General features: G+C 38.8%; 1 protein-coding gene across 4 annotated transcripts in view; it reads right to left on the reverse strand.

Annotated features, from left to right (window-relative positions):
* scgn (secretagogin, EF-hand calcium binding protein) overlaps positions 1-22,611 on the reverse strand; it is a 93,836-nt gene that overhangs the window by 38,459 nt on the left and 32,766 nt on the right. For all 4 annotated transcript variants that reach the window (XM_079836896.1, XM_079836897.1, XM_079836898.1 and 1 more), the window contains one exon: positions 5,550-5,605. In XM_079836896.1, the coding sequence (XP_079693022.1) occupies positions 5,550-5,605 (56 nt within the window). The remainder of the gene's footprint in view (positions 1-5,549; positions 5,606-22,611) is intronic.

Raw genomic sequence — 22,611 nt, forward strand, 5'->3', positions numbered from 1 at the left:
TGTGTGTTTTGCCTGCCTTAGTTTATTGTGAGTTAAAATACGTCTGAATCTGCATCTCCTGTGTCCTCTGCCTGTTCCTGGTACACCAACCCATAACACAGAGCCATCGGATTTCAACAAAAATATCTTAATTTGTGTTCCGAAGATGAGCGGAGGTCTTACGGGTGTGGAACGGCATGAGGGTGAGTAATACATGACATTTTCATTTTTGGGTGAACTAACCCTTTAATAATGTCTAAATATATATAAAAATGCAATAGCTAATAAAAGCAATTAATAATGTCTGGAAACACTGTTCTCAGCAACAAAGCTCAGCCCTGTTTAGAAATAGGCCCATCTAGAGGTTATACTATGTATTACGTTTTATTTTATTTCGTTCAACCAAATAACACAAAATCTGCATATTTTTTACTTGCACATAATGCATTAATTATAAAAAATAATAAAATGTTATTTTAATTTGTATTTTATATAGAAATAAATACTGTATAATTTATTATTTAAAATATATGAGACTCTTTTAGTTTCATTACTTGAATCCCTCGCCATGGAAACACCGTTCAAGATATTCAATACCCATTCGCAATTTAGCATCTTCAATTTATTGGCATCGTGTTGAGAAAGTTTGGTGTGAATTGTATGAAGCCTTTAGTAAAAAATTCAGAGCTTGATTAAAAAATCCACATTCAAACAAAAATAACTGACTTCCTGATGGTCGGAGCTAATGACTGTAAATTAGAAAGTTATCTGGCTCGAAGAGAACAATATATGTAGCGAATAGGGCTGTGCAATATTGAAGAAAAATGCGATATGCAATACCTTGTTAAATAATGCGATATTCGATATGCTATATGATATTTCTTTAAGTGTGTAAAATCTATTTAAATTTTATTTAAAAAATGATTTAAAAACTGAGAATGATACCATTTGTGTTTCACATTCTTTCTGGGAAAAGAAAGCATTGCTACAACAAAGTGACCTGCAGTGTTTTAGCAAAAATTATTGTCACATATCTGACAATATAATTTTAACATCAATGTAAACTAACAAAATATATTTAAATACCAAAAACTCTTCGCTTGACTTGGTAATATATAGTTATATCAACCTAAAACTTAAAGGGGCACTTCAGCGCTGGGAAGATGAATGTGTATTTAAACTGTCATATATGTAGTAGAAATGTGAAATTGTTTTTGAATTTGGTGCCTTCTAGACTGAGAAAAGACAGAAAATGTATTTTTGTCTCATGTGGATGAAAGACAACAACTCCCAGAATGCACTTGCTTCGCTGCCCTTAAACCACCCCCAGCGTAATTTTTATCTTCATTATAATACAATAATTTCGTTCAGTTAGAGAATAAACACTACAATTAAAATCTGAACGTGTCTTTTCAATAAAGTGTGAGTGAGCCGAACGAAAGTCACAGGACATTCATTCAGCACGAGAGGGAAGTAAGAGCTGAGCAGAGCTGAGGTAAGCGCGGCAGTCATTCTCAGCGCGTGTCCAGTCTGGCGTGTTTTCTGATCGCATATGGAAGCTAAACTTTAATAGGAATTCATTGAAAAGTTGAAAAACTCACTTTGCTCTGCACAGCTCCGTTATGAATGCCTGAGGCCGAGCCGAGCGCATTTACATTCTGTGCATGAAATCTCTCCCCTGTGGGCGAGTTGAAAACATGCGGAACAGCTCCTTCTACTGGCTGTAGTTTTTAGCCTCAATATTTGCGTCATCGGAGGATTTTTTCCAGAAATAAAATGCATAATTCTCTCGTCTCTGGGGGATATGAGGGGGAAAGAACCATAATTCAAATATACTACGGGGTTTCTACTGATACAAAGCTTAATGCTAAATCACTGAAGTTAACTTTTAACATCAAGAACATCCAGGTAAACAAAGACACCTGAACTAGGGGTGGAAGATTTTTTTTTGTTATTTTAATTTATCTTTGTTATTAAAAATAAGAACTAAAAACAATAGCCTTCACATGAATTATATATATACTGATACATAATAAAACTACAAAGGTTATTCAGCCAAGAGCACTGAGTGATTTTCTCTTTTTCTTTTGTTGTTTGACAGACAGCGGCAGGTTGCCTGTATTGGCAGGTTTACTGTATTGGCAGGTTTACTGTATTAGCAGGTTTACAGTATTAGCAGGTTTACTGTATTGGCAGGCTTTCACTTTAAGACCTAATACACGTATCCTATTGGCACGCATTCGGTTTCTTTCCCCATCTGATATTGTTCACTTAAAGCATAACCGACTGTTTACATGAATACTCATCAAGACAGCCATTTTGACATAACTGTGTGTGTATTTGACAGTTCGAGTGTGTAACAAGGCACGAAACAGAAGGGATCACACGCTTTCAGAGGCGGCTTGTGTGCATGTTTCGGTGTGTGTCAGACATCAGAGAGCGCGAGACTGCAAGGAGTTGTTTTTCGCAAGTTATTGCATTTAATAACTCTTTTTAACGTCAAGCAAATCACATAAGTAACAGTCATGTGCCCAGTCTATTCTCTGCTATACACTCACCTAAAGGATTATTAGGAAAACCTGTTCCATTTCTCATTAATGCAATTATCTAATCAACCAATCACATGGTAGTTGCTTCAATGCATTTAGGGGTGTGGTCCTGGTCAAGACAATCTCCTGAACTCCAAACTGAATGTCAGAATGGGAAAGAAAGGTAATTTAAGCAATTTTGAGCGTGGCATGGTTGTTGGTGCCAGACGGGCCAGACTGAGTATTTCACAAGCTGATAGAAGAGCAACTTTGACTGAAATAATCACTCGTTACAACCGAGGTATGCAGCAAAGCATTTGTGAAGCCACAACACGCACAACCTTGAGGCGGATGGGCTACAACAGCAGAAGACCCCACCGGGTACCACTCATCTCCACTACAAATAGGAAAAAGATTAAACCTATTAAACATTGCATAAATTTTAAAATCTTGCTTATTACTTACAAAGCACTAAATGGTTTAGCTCCCCAGTACTTGAGCGAGCTCATTATACTCCATCACATCATACACCATCATGTCTACTACGGTCTCAAAATTCTGGCCAGTTGATAATACAGAGAATATCGAAATCAACTGCAGGCAGTCGATCCTTTTCCTATTTAGGACCTAAACTCTTGAACAGTCTTCCTAACATTGTACGGGAAGCAGACACACTCTGTCAGTTTAAATCTAGACTAAAAACACATCTCTTTGCTATGGCATACACATAAACCACTTTTTCAATGAAATGATTGTTAGGCTGCATTAACTAGGTCAGCCGGAACCGGGAACACTTCCCATAACACCTGATGTACTCATTACACCATCAGAAGAATGGCATCTACGCTAATGATAGTCTCTCTGTTTTATCCCGAGGTTTACTGCAGCCGGATCCGGGCCGTATCCAGATCAGACGGTGGACCTGCGCCCAGACATAACCAACGCATGACCCTGAAGTGTCTGCAGAGACTGTGTCAATTAGACTTCCCCTGAAATTGCCTCGTCGACACGGCATCCTCAATAAACCCGTCTCCGGCATGATGACTCTGATTGTTGGAATATTACAATTTAATAATTATTAAATCGTTATGTCATCCTCAATTAACCCGTCTCTGGCGTGTTGCCTCCGATCCTTCAAATATTGCACATTTAATAATTATTTAATCAACACATCATCCTCAATAAACCCGTCTCCGGCGTGTTGCCTCCGATCTTTCGTATATTCCGATCTATTATGACCTCTGACCTGTAAAGTTGCCAGAATAATAATCATACGCTGCTTGTTAATAGGCCAGAGGAGAACTGGCACCCCAACTGAGTCTGGTTTCTCCCAATGTTTATTTTTCTCCATTAGGTCACCTGATGGGGTTTTGGTTTCCTTGCCACTGTTGCCTCTGAATTGGCGTGCTCAGTTGGGGACACTACATTTTTCAACTAAATATCCAAATAAATCTAATTATTAAATTAACAAAATAAACTAAATTACTGATCTAATTACTGATCTAAAGCCCACACTGTCACTGTATGATAATTGAAATGAACTGATGACATCACCGTTTTCTCCGGAATGGCTATACAGCTGAATAAAATTATGTTGCATTGTTTTGCTGTTTAAGACTGTAAAGCTGCTTTGAAACAATCTGCATTGTTACCATTGTTGACTTGTTACCACTGTGCAGGCTGGTGGTGGCGGTGGTGTAATGGTGTGGGGGATATTTTCTTGGCACACTTTAGGCCCCTTAGTTCCAATTGGGCATCGTTTAAATGCTGCGGCCTACCTGAGCATTGTTTCTGACCATGTTCATCCCTTTATGACCACCATGTACCCATCCTCTGATGGCTACTTCCAGCAGGATAATGCACCATGTCACAAAGCTCAAATCATTTCAAATTGGTTTCTTGAACATGACAATGAGTTCACTGTACTAAAATGGCCCCCATAGTCACCAGATCTCAACCCAATAGAGCATCTTTGGGATGTGGTGGAACGGGAGCTTCGTGCCCTGGATGTGCATCCCACAAATCTCCATCAACTGCAAGATGCTATCCTATCAATATGGGCCAACATTTCTGAAGAATGCTTTCAGCACCTTGTTGAATCAATGCCACGTAGAATTAAGGCAGTTCACAGTATTAGTATGGTGTTCCTAATAATCCTTTAGGTGAGTGTAGAGTAGACTTGCTCCCTCTGTCAAAATTGAGGATTCAAGGGTCTGTCATAAACTTCCCTTATCTACTTGAGGTTGAACACACTTCAAAATGGTGGCAAGCACTTCCCCTGAGGGGAAGTGCTTAGGGAAGTGTGTGAGTGTATTGCTAAAAATTGAGTTAAAGCAGCCCATGTGATCAGCCTCCTACAACGAACACACACACACAAAGTTTTATCAAAATCAGTGAAGTGTATGCAGAAGTTATAACACACTTCCTGTTTCCCTTTTTTCACCATAAACCCAAGGACACAATTTAGCATCCTCAGTGTCTTGGCTTCATGCTGACCGAGTTTGGTGGTGAATGGATAAATCCCCTAGGAGGAGTATATCAAATTCCAGAGCATGCGTTTTTCAAACAACACATAATAGCTGACTTCCTGTTGGGCTGGCGTATGACTTAAGAGTGTGAAAGCTGTTTGGCCTAATAAGATCTATAAGTGTATGAAGTTTGGCTACTGTAGGTGAAAAGGGGTGCGCTACAGAGCCACTCAATTACAACTAAAGGGTGTGCCACAGAGCCCCTCCCCCATGTCAACATGTGCCTGTCCCAGGTTGGCTGACGATTCCAACGTGTGTGCAAAGTTTTTGAGCATTATAAGGGCCCCAAAAGTGCACAAAGGTTGAAAAAAAATGTTTACCTTAGAAAACAATATGGCCCTTCGTCCCTTTGGGGCCCAATTACACTTACGGTGATTTATGCAATTGGCCCTGAGCCTTTGCCTCTCTCTTTCAACAACTCAAACACACGAACACCCATACTTACTCTTAATACCAATGCCTAAACAGCTTTCACATGTACAGTACAAAAGTGCTATCATTAAACACACATCACCTAGCCAGGTCATTAAGATCCAATCTGCCATCTTTGTTTTTGTCAAAAATGTTCATCTGCAAGACACAAAAACAAACATAGTGCTCATGTTTAGAAAAGTGTTGAACATTTTTTCTAGACTCAAATAAGGAAAATTAACAGAAACAAATAAAGTCAAACAATAACAGCACTTGTGGTCATTTTACACACATTGTCAATTGTACATACCTAAATGTGCACTTATCACTACAGTGTAACATAATGAACTAACAAAAAATGCTTATAATAATTACATGATAAGCCAAACACTACTCACTTTAGGATAGACTTGGGTGCAGGGTATCAATCATTTTGGAGTGTACTTGGTTAATAAACTGACCTTGGCCACTGACACGGAGATTGTGTATATACTTTTTTATTTTTTGTTTAATTTGCTTTATTTATTGGCAAAGGCCCAGCCTACTGGGATCAGGAAGTGGAAGATATCTACACAAAGGATTGTAAACTGTCGTAGGATAAAAACTAGTGCTGTTAAATTAACATGCTAATTTAGTGTAATTATGAAAATAATAATGTGGTTCAAAAAAGAAAACAGTTGTCACGTGTATGTTGTAGCGACTATAAGTCAGATAAAATAATAACTCAACGGGGAATTGAATTAAAATGAAAGAGACTCGAATTACATTATAATTTATAAATAATTCAGAATTAATGTTTACACCTTAACTTATTCGTCCACCGATATGTAAGAACTTAAAGGGGACTCTGTTAAAGGGAAACAGGTCTATTTAGCTCAAATGAATGAATTAATGAATTCTTAGGGAATTTTGAGAGTCTATTTTACAGCCGAGCAAATGACTCTTCCAGCGTTCATTTGAACGGGCCATAAATATCAACTCTGCAGCGGATATTAATATCTGAACAATAGTGAAACACTATTTAACAGCCAGGTAACTTAGATCGGCAGTTCAAGACATTAAATTCGTAAGCACATAACACAAGAACAGTTATCTTTGAATACAAACGGAACTTTATTGATTACTCTAACACATCAAACTAATATCTAACATATACACACGCACTCGCACATTCACACACGTTGTAGAAAGGAAGAAGGTGAGGAAAAGAATAAGTTTTAAGAGAGAGAAAATATGAAATCCCAAGCAATATATGCATTTATGACACATGACCTGAAGAAACCATTGATCATTAATTTAACCTCCTATCGTTTCTTAGGCAGGGTTATTACATTTGATCTAATGCATCAGTTCAGCTTGGAATCTAGAGGTATTACTTGCGTTTGTGTCTCGTGTGTCGTCTCTTTCCCCGCTGGAGAGGGGTTTTCCCGGGTCTTTGATTCGCTGAAGTTCTGGTCGTGTCTTTGATCGACGTCTTGGGAAGCCATTCACGTGGCGTGTTGGCGGCTGGATGGAAGTCTTGTGGGCGTTGTTTGAAGTTGAAGCGCGCTGTTGGAGACTCGTTGAGAAACTTTTGCAGCGAAACTTAACAGAACCCGAGACTTAACGGAAAGAAAATAAACTTCAAGTAAAAGAAAGGAAAGTGAGAGAAGAGCAGAGAGCCTGAATGAAATCGTTGTTTAACCCATTTTCTCTGATCTTGGTCTGCCACGATCGTCAGATCGTCTCCTGGGAGCTCTCCGTTCAGAACTCAACTCTGGTCAACTGCTAGGACTCAACCCAACTGAACATCTCTGAGCTGCGAACCGGCTGCGCACAGGCCGCGAACTGCTGGCTCTGAACTAGCTGCGAACAGGCACTCTTCGTCCGTGTTCTGAGATTAAAACTCAAATATTTGCCCATCCCCTGGATGGGTTGTGGCCAATTAGGGTTCAGGGGTGACTGTGTCTCCACCCCTCTCATAAAATTGGGTTATCTATGGTAATTTAGTTTCCTGCTCTTAAGCAGAGAGTACATTTAGACCTAATTTCTTACTATAAGGACATGATCCATTCTACAAAGATTTAATTCAGCTCATCTGTTGGATTATACCCATACGAACAAAAAGATATAAAACACGGTGCCTTTTCATCCACTCATTCAATAGTTACATAATTGCATGAATTGGTAGTAATATACATGCATAATAGTCACGTGTATCAGTTGTAAACACACTAACAAGCTATGTCGAAGGCTATTTGAATGCAAGTCCAATAATCAATGGTTTGATGCACTTCATATGTTTCTGTGAGTCACAGTTTCTGTGAGTTTGCTTTGAGTTTTAGCTGTGTCACGTGGAGTTCATTTACCGGTCATTGAAAAGACAGAGATCTGGTTTGTTTCTTTGTCTTGTGATCACAACGAGTCTTTTGTCCTCCTTGTCTAAGTTTTGGTCAAAAGTCCATAGGCAATCAAGTAATTATTATTTAAAAGTAGTAGCTTCGGGCAGAATGGAGCCTCCATCTCTCTGGTGATAGATGGTCGATTTCCTGGGGTCTGGAGCTGAATTGGGCTTTGTAAAGGGGTCATTTCAGATCGAATCATTTGGAAGATTCATTAAACTATGTGTCTGCGTCCACAATTCCTACAGACGCTACAATGTTCTGTTTCAGTTTGCTAATTAGTTCAGTCTTCCTCAGTCCCCTGCCTGTTTGTCTCCTTGGTTAAGTTTCGATATTGATTTGAGTTTCAGTTCAGGTGTGTCTCATTAGTTCCTCTTGTTTGGTGTGTATTTAAATCCTGTTTCTTTCAGTTTATTGTCAGTTCTATGTTTTGTAAAGTTTTGAGTTTATTTCTAAATAAATACTGCTGCACTTAGATCCTGTTTCATCTCTGCTGCAACGATGTGATGTGTATGTATACATAGACAAAAAAACGACCTCTAAGTATTTTCAGGGCTTGCATTTATAGGGGCTGAAAATCAACATTTTCAGGTTATTTAAGCTGTGAATATTTGAAACATTTAACTTTTACACACGATTTCAGTATTAAAAATTCAATAAGCCACATCAACTTTCCAGACCTTCTTTCTAAAATATTCAGTCTTTAAAACTATCACCTATAATTTTCAACAGGCAATTTACAGTCCATTTTTGCTGAAAATGGAGTCTTCCATCTCTCTTCCAGGACCGGTTGTATCATGAAAATATCTGCTCTCGTTGTCAACACAACACATGGCTGAGATCTATGTAGAAGTGAAGATATTAAGTAAAATACTTTATTTTTGCCCTTTTTTGTGCACACACAGCATTCTTTATCAAATTAAAAAAATTCAGAAATCTCTTTAAGTTGTGTTCCGAACATGAACAAAAGTCTTATGGGTTAGGACAACATGAGGGTGAGTAATTAATGTCAATGAATGTAATTAATGACAGAATTTTCATTTTTGGGTGAACTAACCCTTCAATGGACTAAAACAGTTATATAAAATGACCACACTCAGTATATACCTTATTGATAATACATAATATATACAGGCAAGCAAATGAACCAAGGGGATACACAACATATCTACCAAAGGGGATACCAATCAAAACACTATTTTTACTGAGGGCGGCACTGGGGGGTGGGGTTGTGGTTGAAACAGGATGTTTAGGGAAACATCTAAACTGTGCAGTGCTGGGGGAACTCCAGGACCAGGGGCCTATACCATGAAGCCAGTTTAGCTGGCTAGCCAGATATTTTTAAGCTTAGTTTGTGCTAATCCTGGGTTTTAGGTACCATTAAAGTGGTTTGGCTTTTAGCAGTGTTCATCTCCATAGTAACTTACGCTCCACGGCTAACCTGCTCCAGGGCAGGTTATGTTCTGGATAAGAGATCAAACTGAAATTGGACCAATCAGCTGTGAGCAAAGTGACACACCTCTACTGCAATAAAGTCACTCCCCCTGTTTCTACTCCAAATTAAAGGTCACTACATAGCAAATGGCTATTAAAGACTAAAGTGTCTGGCTTTTAACAATGCTTATTTATAATAATAATAATAATTTTGAATGATTTAGATATCATTTATGTAATTATTATACCGTATTCAATTACACATGTATCATTTTAGTTAATCAATCATTAATAGGCACTTAGTTAAAATTAATATAAATAGCCTATACAAAGGTCATACAAATAAGCTTTAAAATCAATAAATAAAGCTATAAGAATTTCTACATTACTCAATTCTCTATATATCAACTAAACTAACTTCATAACTTTTACTTGCATTGACGTAGTGAATATTTTCTTTAAGTTGTACTCTTTTATTGACAGCTCTTTTCTTCTTGCTGTGTAAATTTGTTTAAATTCTTAATATTTTTAAATCATGTAATATTCTACAGAAGAGAGAAATGAATCTTGCTGCTTCTCTCGTGAGAAGTGAATCTCAGTTTTACTGATCCACAGCATGTGATTGGCTGTTCACTGCTGATGTCACAGCTAAACTCCTAAACTCCGGATCAAAGCCGGAGTTGACAGAGAAAGCTGATGATCAGCATCATGGGACACACAAAGCCCAAATAGATTGGTTTGGTTTTGTCAACTCTAAACTAATCCTGTAAACCGGAGTTTGTTAAACTACAATCATGGTACAGGCCCCACGATTGGGAACCACTGTCTTAGAGAGCAGGGTGGCCAATGGCTGATATATGGTCAAATCAAGTCAACTTTATTTATATAGCGCTTTTTACAATGCAGATTGTTTCAAAGCAGCTTCACAGTGTTAAACAGGAAAATAATGCAACAGAATTTGTTTCGGCTGTACAGCCGCTCTGGAGAAAACGGTGATGTCATCAGCTCATTTCAATTATCATATAGTGACAATGCGGGCAGATCAGTAATTTAGTTGATATAGTTAATGCAGTTTAATAATTAGATTTATTTGGATATTTTAGTTGAAAATTTTGAGTCCCCAACTGAGCAAGCCCAGCCAAAGGCGACAGTGGCAAGGAACCAAAACTCCATCAGGTAGCATAATGGAGAAAAATAAACCTTGGGAGAAACCAGGCTCAGTCGGGGTGCCAGTTCTCCTCTGGCCAATGAACAAACACCCACATGGCAACATTGTGTCGGCCCAGATCTGGCCCACATCTGGCACTTGTGGAATACTGATCTTGCCCACATGCTGCATGGAATGACGGCCCTTGAGTGGACCACTCCTGTTTGCCAGATCTGAGCCACAAGCAGGCCATAACCATGTCACATGTCAGCCAAGAGCAAAGAAATAAACCAGAACTGGACCTTATCTGAGCCACAAAATCTGTGTAGATTAAATATGGATTCATCATAGCTTTAATAAGCCTGTTATCAAGCAGAATCACTGAAGGAAATAAGAGAACAGAACAAGAGACGAGCAGAAACACAAGAACTACAACTGACTTCAGCCACAGCCTTATATGAAATCAACTGAAGATAAAAGAAGACATTAAATCTCTGAAGATCTCAGCAGAGGAGGATTAAACAACTCCACAAACAGCATTACCAGCCTCACACATTACTAACCAGCCTGACTTTATTTCTGTCATTTCTGTTATATTGAAAATAATAGTTTAATTGAAGTCACCATGATGGAGATGAGTGTTTGCTTTAGTTGTGCTCTTGACCCTCAAATCTTTCAAATTAGCTTTATTTAATTTTAAGTTTTATGCTTGAACTTTGTGTTTAGAAAGCACATTTGTTGTGGTAAGGAATGACAAGAGAAATGTAATTAGGTGATGTTGCCTATACAATGATGATGGTTTAATCATCATGTAGTGGCTTAAGTTCATTCGGAGTCTTATGTTCCGGTTATAGTGGTATTGTGTTGTTAATTTTTTTATTATTCATAATGGTGGCTACATAATTCAACAGCACAACATTTTTTTTTTTTTGATATATTTTTATTGAAAAAGAAAGAAAAAAATGGCACATTGAAAAATACATAACAAAGAGGTAGAAATTACACAAAAATAAAGCCATACTTAGCTGTCTTTTCTTTTTCTTTTTTTTACATAAGAAAAGTAAATAAACGAAAACACAAATCAAACAAAGTATAAAGTTCAAAACATTCGGGCATTCATAAATTCACAAGCATAAAATAAATAAATAAAATAAAACCAATAAAAGATAAATAATAATAAGAGGGGTGGGGGGGGGGGGGGCTGTTCCATCAATCAGGGGGTAAAGAAGGAAGAGATTTAAAGAAAGTTAAGAAGGGCTGCCATTTACTGTAAAATTTGTTGGAATCACCTCTCAAAGAATATTTAATCTTTTCTAAATAAAAAAAAAAACATAATATCCCTTAGCCATTGAGTGGTGGAAGAGGCTTTTGTAGATTTCCAGTGGAGAAGGAGGTGTCGTCTCGCCAATAAAGATGTGAAAGCAAAGATGTCCAATTGTTTGGATGTAAATCTATTGTAATCCTCTGGGCATCCAAAAATGGCAATATGAGGAGAGAAATTTTCAGTCGTCGCAAGTATTTCAGAGATAATGTCAAAGTACCTCTGCCAGAAGGAAAAAACTAATGGGCAAGAATAAAACATATGAGTTAGATTGCAGGGAGAGGTATGGCATTTGTCACAGCTGTCAGTGACAGTGTGAAAAATTTGTAACAGGCGTGCTTTGGAGAAATGAATCCTATACAATACTTTGAATTGTATCAAAGTTAGAAGGGCACAGGTTGAGCTAGAGTGTATTTTGTTGAGGGCAACGTCCCACCAAGTGTCAGGTATCTCCAACCCAAGTTCACCCTCCCAGGCAGCCTTAACTTTAGTGATGAATGAGGTGTCATGATTCAGAAGTTTGTTATAGTATGAAAGTATGAAAAGACTTCTGAGGGGGGTCCGGAGAGGGAAACTCTTCGCACAATTGGAGTGGGGGAGAAGAGGGAAAGGCTGGGAACAAGGATTTGGCCAGAGGTGTCAAGTAACGAAGTACAAATACTTCGTTACCTTACTTAAGTAGAAATTTTGGGTATCTATACTTTACTGGAGTAATTATTTTTTAGCCTACTTTTTACTTCTACTCCTTACATTTTCAAGCAATTATCTGTACTTTCTACTCCTTACATTTTAATAATAGCCTCGTTACTCCTATTCCATGTCGGCATGTTTTCATTCCGGTGTAACAACGTTTCGGGGAATAATTAATTCAAATGGTATGAATATTCATGAGTCTATGAATATGATTTGCTTGTTGCACAGACAAAAATTTACGTATAACGGAACCTTTAATCATTTAAAAGTAACCTTTATCCAAATTGATTTCTTCATCAATTATCAATCTTACAAACCTTAAGAAACATTGATCTGTTTGATCAGGACAAATAATATCTCTTATGTTTGTACAATTTGTACTACTGAAGTAGTACTACAGGAAAATCAAGCTTAAATGGGTAGCTAAGATCTTACGCTTCAGTGACTTCGAGATTTGTGAGCAAGACAATACGGATTCAATTTAATGCAATTATTGGGTTTTAATAAAACAACTACAGAATACAAAGCTACTAATCACACGGGGGTAAATATGCATATATATATATATAGGAGAAACAAACGATATGGTACAAACAAGGAAAAATCAAACTTAACGAATAAAATCAAAGGGAAAAGAATGATGGAAAGAGAGAATCCACAAGGGAGAGAGAGAGAGAGAGAGAGAGAGAGAGAGAGAGAGAGAGAGAGAGAGAGAGAGAGAGAGAGAGAGAGAGAGAGAGAGAGAGAGAGAGAGAGAGAGAGAGAGAGAGAGAGAGAGAGAGAGAGAGAGACAGTTCCAATCACTTCACACGAGCCCTTCAGACATTTATGATTTCGTGAATCAGGATTAATTAAGACAACCTCGTACAAGCAGTTTAAAGGTGAAATATAATACTTGCATTAGGCTCTCTCGTGTATGTGTCTGAGTTCGAATCGTCGTGGAAGTTCGCTACAGAGTTGCGTGTCCGGGAGAATTTCTGTGAAGTTCAGGAAAGTCGCTCCAGAAGTTTGCAGGTCTCTCTCTCTTGGCTGGCTGCCAAAGGGATCCTTCTCTCAAAGGGGGGCGAAGGCCAGGGTGGTCTTCCTCGGGATGGCGGAGTGTAAAAGTTAATGATAAACTCAGCGTTCTTATAGATGGAGTGGCCGAGCCCAGACAGATGGAAGGATCCAATCACATCCGTGGAGAGAGAAGGCGCGAGTGTTTCATTGTTCTCTCGACCCCCTCCTCTCAGTTAATCAATAGGGTGGAAATTTTAAGCCTCTATTTCTTTAGAAAGCTGGTATTTCTGAAATAATGCATCTTGTTGTGATTTGTGAACAAGATTCGGCATAGTCAGGTTTTTGCGACAACAGAGATACCAAGCACGATCATTCTGCGACGTGCGCGTACAGATATACAAGATTATCACAGTTACTGGCATACAGGTTTTGATTTACATACAGTAAACATCCTAGTTATTCTAATACATTGTATAAAGACATTAAATCAACAAATTATATATATTTGAACATTATTGAGACAGTTTTCAGTCCACATGGTTCAGTAACGCGTGTGTGAGTGGATGTTGTTTATTCCAGCGTTCTCCGCTATGTGTGTGTGTTTGCGGACGTGAAGTCATGTGTATGTCTCTAGGCTATACCATTCATAGACCTCGTGGCTCCTCGGGTTGTTAATTAACTTCGATATCCCTACCACACACAAACCCCATTGTTTATGTCTGATTTGATTAGGAGAGTCACGAGTTGGTGTGCAAAGGCCCATCCAGTGACGTATTCACTTGGCCAAATCTGATTGAATCGGGTCATTGTTGCTACACCAGCTTGTCAAAAAAATAAACTATCCAGATAAATTGTGCCATCCGGATAGAGTGAATTTGATTGTGGTTGGATGAGAAGGATAAACACAAACCGTTCTGACACCCTATTGGGCTGTAGGCGATCAATCACGCCTGCACCTGCACAAATCACACACCATGCTGCCAGATAGGGCGGGTTCTCGCCGACGAGCACGCACTTTCAGCCAATCAGAGATCAGCAGGCAGACGTGCTCATTCATGACTTTAGCCGGGTTTTTAGCACGATAACTCAAAGCTGTATATTCCAGTGATCGCTATGCCAGTGGCATAAATATACAGTAAGTTGTATCTACAGTAAAAAGTGGGAGAGTGACTCAACTCTCAAACGTGAATTACACCTGTGACTCGAAGGCTCTTTATAAATATAACCGTGACTCCTGTCCATTGTCATATACACACTTAGGACATCTGCAACCCCGACAGCTGCTGAAAGAGGTTTAAATCAACGATTAACCCGTTTTGACTGTGCTAAGTGTGTGTGCCATGTACTTCACGAAAGACATAGTGTAGTTTTGTCAAAGCAAAGTGCAACACAAAGGTAAGCGCATTGTTGTTATTTTTTGTTGGCGGATTATTGTACAGTATCAATGAATTATGCATTTTGGCAGTGGTGTGTGCATTAACGTGTGAAATGCCTGTTAATTACATTGCTTTTACCAATCTCTATATTGGGCACTTTTTGCACGTAAATTGGCTTCTTATTGTTGACATTGTGTTTTTCTGAGGGATTGCCGTTTTGACAGTTTCTACCTGGACATATTTGATCCGTTTTACTGGGAAATTGATTTTGTCAATGTTATGTTTTAAGGAGATAAAATGGTAACTTACTTATCAACATTGATTGGTATGGCAATAAAATAATATCACATTATTTTGGCAGTTAAAGTTTTGGGATTTTTCTTGGAGTGACTAGTTGCCTATAAGTATTGTAAAGGTGCAAAAAGTCAAAATTCAGAGCCATGTTATCAATAACCATTTTTTGAATATAAATGTACATTTGGTGAGTTTTTGGGCTGGAAATCGTCGACCCAATCTGGCCACATTGATCACGCATTCAAATAATGGTTATTGATAACATGCCTCTGAATTTTGACTTTTTGCTCAGTAGTACACATATGGTTCTTTAATGTATTTGCATTGTCCTAAAATGCGTTGATTTTCAATGGGAATATATGCAGCTGAAACGGGTAGCCTATGCATCTAAAAAATTTCAACATTAACTTTTTAATATAACATTAGTCATTATGGCCTTTAGAAAAATGTTTTTTGAGGAGGTGGGGTATGCACTGTGGCGCGGCCTAATCTTTTGTCCTTAAAGGGATACTTCACCCAAAAATGAAAATTGTCATAATTTACTCACCCTCAAGTTGTTCCAAACCTGTATGAGTTTCTTTGTTCTGAAGATATTTTGAAGAACGTTTGTAACCAAGCAGATTATATGCAACCATTGATTGCCATACAGGGCTCCAGAGTGCGACTAAATGGTCGCATTTTGCGACTAAAATTTGAGAGTGTGCGACTGAATTTTACATCCAGTCGCACATGTGCGACCAGTAAATTTGCCAGCTGTCGGTACTGGAGAAATTAAGAAAATACACTTAATAATTATAATTGATAGACGTTATGTCTGGCAAATTCTATCTTTGCCAGCCGTTTCTATTTGAGATAATATTAAACCATTTGTCCGTGATGCATTTTTGCCATTCGCAATGCAGAAGAGAGAAAGCGGGCGAGCTCTCTCACATGGAGCTACAGCGAACACAACACCACAGTCAGCTTTAATGAGTGACGAGAACTAAACAAAAGTTTAGTCTGCTTAAACTTTAGGGTTGTGCTGTGATATTAATCTAATTTTATTTTCGATTTTGGCTTCCAAGAATTATAAAAAGATGATATGAGGTAGGGATGGGGCCGATCCGATCCAGTATCGGTATCGGGACCGATACCAGCTTAATTCAAGTATCGGATTTTCCCGATCCAACCTGCTGAGAAATCCGATACCCCCGCCGGCTTGTCTGCTAACTGGCTGCAAACTATGGAATGGATTTCCTGAACGGAGGCGCGGCTCAATGAGACCCAGAGTTATGAGACACGCCCCACTCAGGAAATCCATTCCGCAGTTTGCAGCAGGATAGCATTGAGCAGCATTGTGGCTAGCCAACATGTCAACTGTGTGGAAATACTTCACACTGGAAACACCGCAGAGCAAGACAATGTTTGCAAAACTGTAATTCAGAGAGGTGGAAACTCCCTCGCGTCGTACAACACAACGAACGCAATCAAACATTTAAAAAAGCAGATAAGCTCAAGACTAGGGTGACATTTAAGAGATAATAATCAGGGCTTGACATTGACAATCGCCATCTTGCGTGTGTATTTCGGCTGTGTAACACTCACACCAGCCACTTTTAACTTATTATGGTCTTCTCAAAAGTTATCTGTTATAATCGCGTTGTGCATTATAACCAATCACACGTGTTTATATTGAGTTTATGAATATAATAATCAGAGGCGTTCAGATTAGCGGAGTTTTGTTCAGAGCGCGCGCGGCTCTCACTCTCGCTGAAATCTACACTCGAAGCAGAGATAAACGTGCGATGCACGCAGGAGATTCATTCATCATACAGTGATTGACAGTTTTTGTTATATTTCAGCACCGAAAATAGTTTCAAACAAAACACAGCAGAACCACAGCGCATCTGATATGACTGGCATTAGGTTTGCTTGACGTGCGCGAATCTAGGGACCGTCTCTAAAGTTACATACAACATTGGTAGGCTATACACGTTTCTAACTTAAATGGCATTTGAAGAGAATGACTTAGTCATAAAACTGACTGTAAAGTGTTCATCTAGGTGTTCGGTATGATGCACACCTTTTGGATTTTTGATATTTAATCAAATAAACTGTCAAATCATATGAAAATATATGCTTTATTTCACTAGAATACTGTATGGGCTCTTACACAAAATATTTAATTAAATGTTAGCTTTATAGATTTAAATGTGTCATAGCTGATAGAACACTGATGAGAATATTGCTTGAGAATATATTTACAGATATAATATTAGAGATTTATGCATTATGCGTTGCCATTGATGACGGCCATTATAAGGAAGGAAATCCCACAGAATCTAGCTTAAAAAAGTGCTTAGAGCTGCTTGATTTATTTTTTGTTTGTTGATTTTCAAATATAAATTGATAACCGTGATAATTTGGGTCACTATTATGTTCATATCATACTTGCCTGTTGAGTGGAGTTTATGTCAGCATCATATAAAATCAACAATAATGATAATAATATTAAAGCAAACACAGCTCTTGTATCGGAATAGTATCGGTATCGGCCGATATCCAAATTCAGGTATCGGGATCGGATCGGAAGTGAAAAAATGTGGATCGGTGCATCTATTCCTATAGCCGTGTTCCGTCGAGCTCATTCTTCCCTTCACAGCCTTGCGCTGTCATTTCTCCTAAACCTAAACTAAACGTCAGATTCAGTGATTGTTGTAAACTGCAGTCTCTACTGTTGCTAAACTGCGGGATGTGTTTGATAATAAAGAGCTATTAAATGCACAATAATCCGCGCAAGAGACGCTGTTTCCAACTTCAAGGTGGCTTGTGTGTGTGTGCTGCGAAATGGACCGACTTGCACTTTATATTTTAGGCTTCGTGTGTGCGTCTAAACCATCAAATAAACAACAAATAGCCGGTGTCAAAATGACCGGATTGGAGAGTAGTTATTTTAACAGTTTATATCTTAAATGGGCGTAAATAGCTTGGAGAAATAGAAGAATATGATATTAGTTCTACATTCGATCGGTCTTAAAACCTGCTGACGATTGAGCCATTCATTCGAATCAAACAAGAGGCAAAGAGAAAATATTTGCATCTCTTGAATTAATAACTTTAGCTTTTATAAGCATTAATCTATCAATTTATACAGTGAAAACTATGCAGTGTTATTTTACATTTCATTACTTTATTAGATTTCTTTGTAGGTTTGTTCTTCACTGTAATATTAATGTTAGCAGACCTTCCGAATGCCTGCACACTGGTCCATTTACAAATAGATGTTTTATATTTTTGTTCAAACTTTGTGGTTTCTTTTGCTATAGATATTTTATTTTTCAGATTATAAAGCCATGTTAATTTTGTTCTTAATTATGTTTTTTTTTTTAAATAAAAATAAAATAAATAAAGTATAATAAAAAGAACCGGTAAGAATACTGTTAAAGTACCGGATCGATAAGCAGTATGGGTAAGAGTAGTAATACCATTAAAACCTTAACGATACCGATCCCTATTAGTAATACAGTGGAAATTAGTAGATTTGGTTAGTATGTTGATTTACGGTGTGCGCCCCTAAAATTTCGGGTTGTGCCCCTAAAATTTTCAGTTGGGGGCTACTGTGCTCCTAGTGAAAAAAGTTAGTCTGGAGCCCTGGCCATAGCATTTTGCCCCTACTATAGCAGTCAATGGTTGCTCTATCTGCTTGGTTACAAACATTCTTCAAAATATCTTCCAAACTCATACCGGTTGGAAGTACTTGAGGGTGAGTAAATGATGACAGAATTTTCATTTTTGGGTGAACTACCCCTTTAATGGCATTTTTTCCCCTTACATTACTTTTACTTTTATACTTTAAGTAGTTTTGAAACCAGTACTTTTACACTTTTACTTGAGTAAGATTTGGACCAGAATGAGATTTTATGAATATGTGTTGCCCAGTAGTATAGTTGGATATTTGGGAGAGAGAGACCGGCATTAAGCTTGCATCTCTGAGGAATTGATTTACTTATTCTGGATGCCTTTCCACACCATAAAAAGCTAGATATATCCTGGTCAACAGTTTTAAAAAAGCGCTTAGATAGGAATAGAGGGAGACATTGGAATAGAAACAAGAACTTGGGTAAAATATTCATTTGAACTGTGTTGATCCTACCTATAAGCGATAATGGCAAGCTCCTCCATCTTTGAAGGTCAGACTTAATTTTAGACATTAAAGGGGAGAAATTGGCAGAGAAAAGGGAGGTAAGCTTTCTGGTTATATTAACTCCTAAATACTTAAAACCTAAGGGGCTCAATTTGAAGGGGATGTCAGACTGACTCAGTAGACAGGCCAGAGCGTTAACAGGATAACATTCGCTTTTAGAGATATTAACTTTGTAACCTGAAAATGAGCCAAATTTGTGAATAAAGGACAAAATTACTGGTATAGAGCGGCCGGGGTCGGAGACATATAACAACAAGTTGCCTGCATAAAGAGAAAGTTTAAATTCAATTCCAAAACGTGATATTCCAGAAAAAATGGAGGAGGATCTCAGATAGATAGACAAAGGCTCTATGGCCAGCGCAAAGAGTAAAGGAGATAAAGGGCAACCTTGTTGGGTGCCTCGGGATAAAGGAAAATAAGCAGACTGAACGCCATTGTTGGAGATACTAGCTTGAGGGGATGTGTAGAGAAGGCGTATCCATGAAATGAATGTATCACCCAACCCAAATTTATTTAGAACGGCAAGCATGAAGTGCCATTCGACCCTGTCGAAAATGCTTTTTCAGCGTCAACTGAGATGACCACTTCAGGGGTTGTAGTGGAATTTTTAGAGTATATTATATTTAAAAGGGAGCGGATGTTGTAAGATAACTGACGGCCCTTTATAAAGCCAGTTTGCTCTTCTGAAATCATGGCTGGAAGAAATCTTTCCAAGCGCATGGCCAGAGCCTTAGCAAGGATTTTAGCATCCACGTTTAGTAAAGATAGGGGTCTGTACGAGCCGCAGAGGTCGGGATCTTTGTCTTTTTTTAACAGCAGACTTATGGAGGCCTGTCTTAAAGTAAGAGGGAGAGAGCCAACCTGCAGCGATTCCTTATATACAGAAAGCAATATCGGGGCCAATTTAGATTGCAATCTTTTAAAAAATTCAACTGGGAATCCATCAGGGCCAGGGGCTTTAGAATTTTGCATGTTGTTTATAGCAGTGATGATTTCATCAACTGTTAGCGGCAGATCAAGTTCTCTGGTAACATGTGGGCTAACAGTAGGAAAATCGAGGCCATCTAAGAAAGCACCCATTTCAGAAGCATCAGATAAGGACTCTGACTTATAGAGAGAAGAATAGAATGAGGAGAATACAGAGTTAATGGTATTAGGGTCAGTGTGTAGTGTGCTGGAGGGATCCTTGATTTGAAGAATCATACGTGAGGCAGCCTGGCGACGCAACTGATGGGCTAGTAGCCGGCTTGCCTTATCGCCATGCTCATAATATGTGGAACGCGAGCGTAAGAGAAGTCGCTCTGCCTCAGTAGTCGTAATAAGGTCAAATTCGGTTTGTAAATCAACACGGTCTTTGAGCAAGCTAGGGGAGGGGCAAATGGCTAGTTGTTGATCTAATTTGTCCAATCTTGTTCAAAGCTCTTGAAGTTTGGCTATACGAGTTTTATTTAAATGCGCAGAGTAGGAAATTATTTGACCCCGCAAGAATGCTTTGAGTGATTCCCATAGCAGTGAACAAGGAATAGGATCGGCCTCTTTTTGATTGATCATGATAAAATCATCAATTGAAGATACAATAAAAGAGTTAAATTTGTCATCTGATAGGAGCAGAGTGTTTAACCTCCAAGGAGAAGAGTATCGGGATTGCGGAGAGAGCTGAATATCCAGAGAGAGCGGGGCATGGTCAGAAATGACTATAGGATGATATTTAATCATTGACACATTTGAGATAAATTTAGCATCGATAAAAAAAATTATCAATCCGAGAAAAGGATTTATGCATATATGAAAAAAAGGAATACTCCTTGATGGAAGGATTGTGGAATCTCCAGGGATCAATGCAACCATTCTTAGCCATAAAGTCAGAGAGTGTCCTAGACATTAATGATGGTGTCAAGCTTTTGGGAGAGGAGCGGTCTAACCTAGGATCAATAACGCAGTTCATGTCCCCTCCTAAGATAAGGAGGTTATCATGTAGAGATGGGAGACGTTCAAATATTTTATTGATAAAATCTGGGTTATCAAAATTTGGGGCATAGATATTGACTAGTAATACAGGAACGTGCGACAGCGTGCCTGAAATTATTAAATATCTGCCATTTTCGTCAGAAAGCAATTTAGAAGTAGAAAATTTAACCGATTTACCAATTAAAATAGCAACTCCTCTGGCTTTAGAGTTAAAGTTGGAGTGAAACACCTCAGAGACCCACGGGCATTTTAGCCTGACCTGGTCTGTGGTGCGCATGTGAGTTTCTTGTAGAAACACTATGTCTGCATTAAGCCTTTTCAAGTGAGTAAATACCCTAGATCTTTTAACGGGGCTTCCCAAACCCTTGATGTTCCAACTCACAAACCTAACGTGTGAACCTCTAATAGTGGGTCTTGAATTACCAGTGTTAGTAGACATTTATGGATTATTAACTAAGAGCTGTATATGAATGTAGAACACAACCCCGGGAGAAAAAAAAAAAAAAAAAAAACACAAAACCAAAAAAAATAAAAGGGATAACGAAAGACACAAGCACACACACACACACACACACACACACACACACATAAACTGGGTGGCCAAACAGGCCGAACCTTAGCCACACCCCTCCCACCCTCTCCAAAGCACTTACAACGACCCCATCCCCAAATGATGGAGAACCCAGTGCTAACTCCAAAAGGAGTAAATTCCCTAAGGACGATGCTACCGTCCTAATGGAAACAGTTAAGCTTGAAACGGGCTCCTGCAACTTACAACAATAAAGAACACCCATGGACATATCAGCTGTAACAGATAACTTAGCGTGTTAAGTAAACAGATCGTAATAGTCCGTAACACTTCCACAGTGGTAAAACTGCCTGAAAAGATACCAGATCTCTTACTTGGATAATGTCTTAATGTATGTTCTGGCGTCCTCCGGTGATTCGAACTCTCTCTCGGTACCATCATATGTAACACGGAGGCGAGCCGGGAACAGAAGGCCGTACCGTAACCCAGGCAACGTTATCTCACGGAGCTGGCGGCGGATGTCATTGAAGGCGGCGCGGGCACGGGCAGTCTTCGCGTTATGGTCAGGGAAGATATGTATAGCCATATCGCCGATCTTTATTCTTTGTTGGGCTCTAGCTCGCCGCAGAATGTCCACACAGTATGTATGATAGTGCAGTCGGGCGATTATGGGGCGTGGGCATTCCCCGGGTTTGGGCTTGGCCTGCAGGGTGCGGTGAGCGCGGTCCAAAATGGGCTCTTTATTCAGCTGAAAGGCCTCTTTGAGCAGAGTGGAGACAGCCGAGATCATGGAAGTGCTGGTTGAGTCTTCAGGTACCCCTATGATCCTTATATTATTGC

This window comes from Gobio gobio (assembly GCF_949357685.1).
Source record: "Gobio gobio genome assembly, chromosome: 15".
NCBI lineage: Eukaryota > Metazoa > Chordata > Actinopteri > Cypriniformes > Gobionidae > Gobio > Gobio gobio.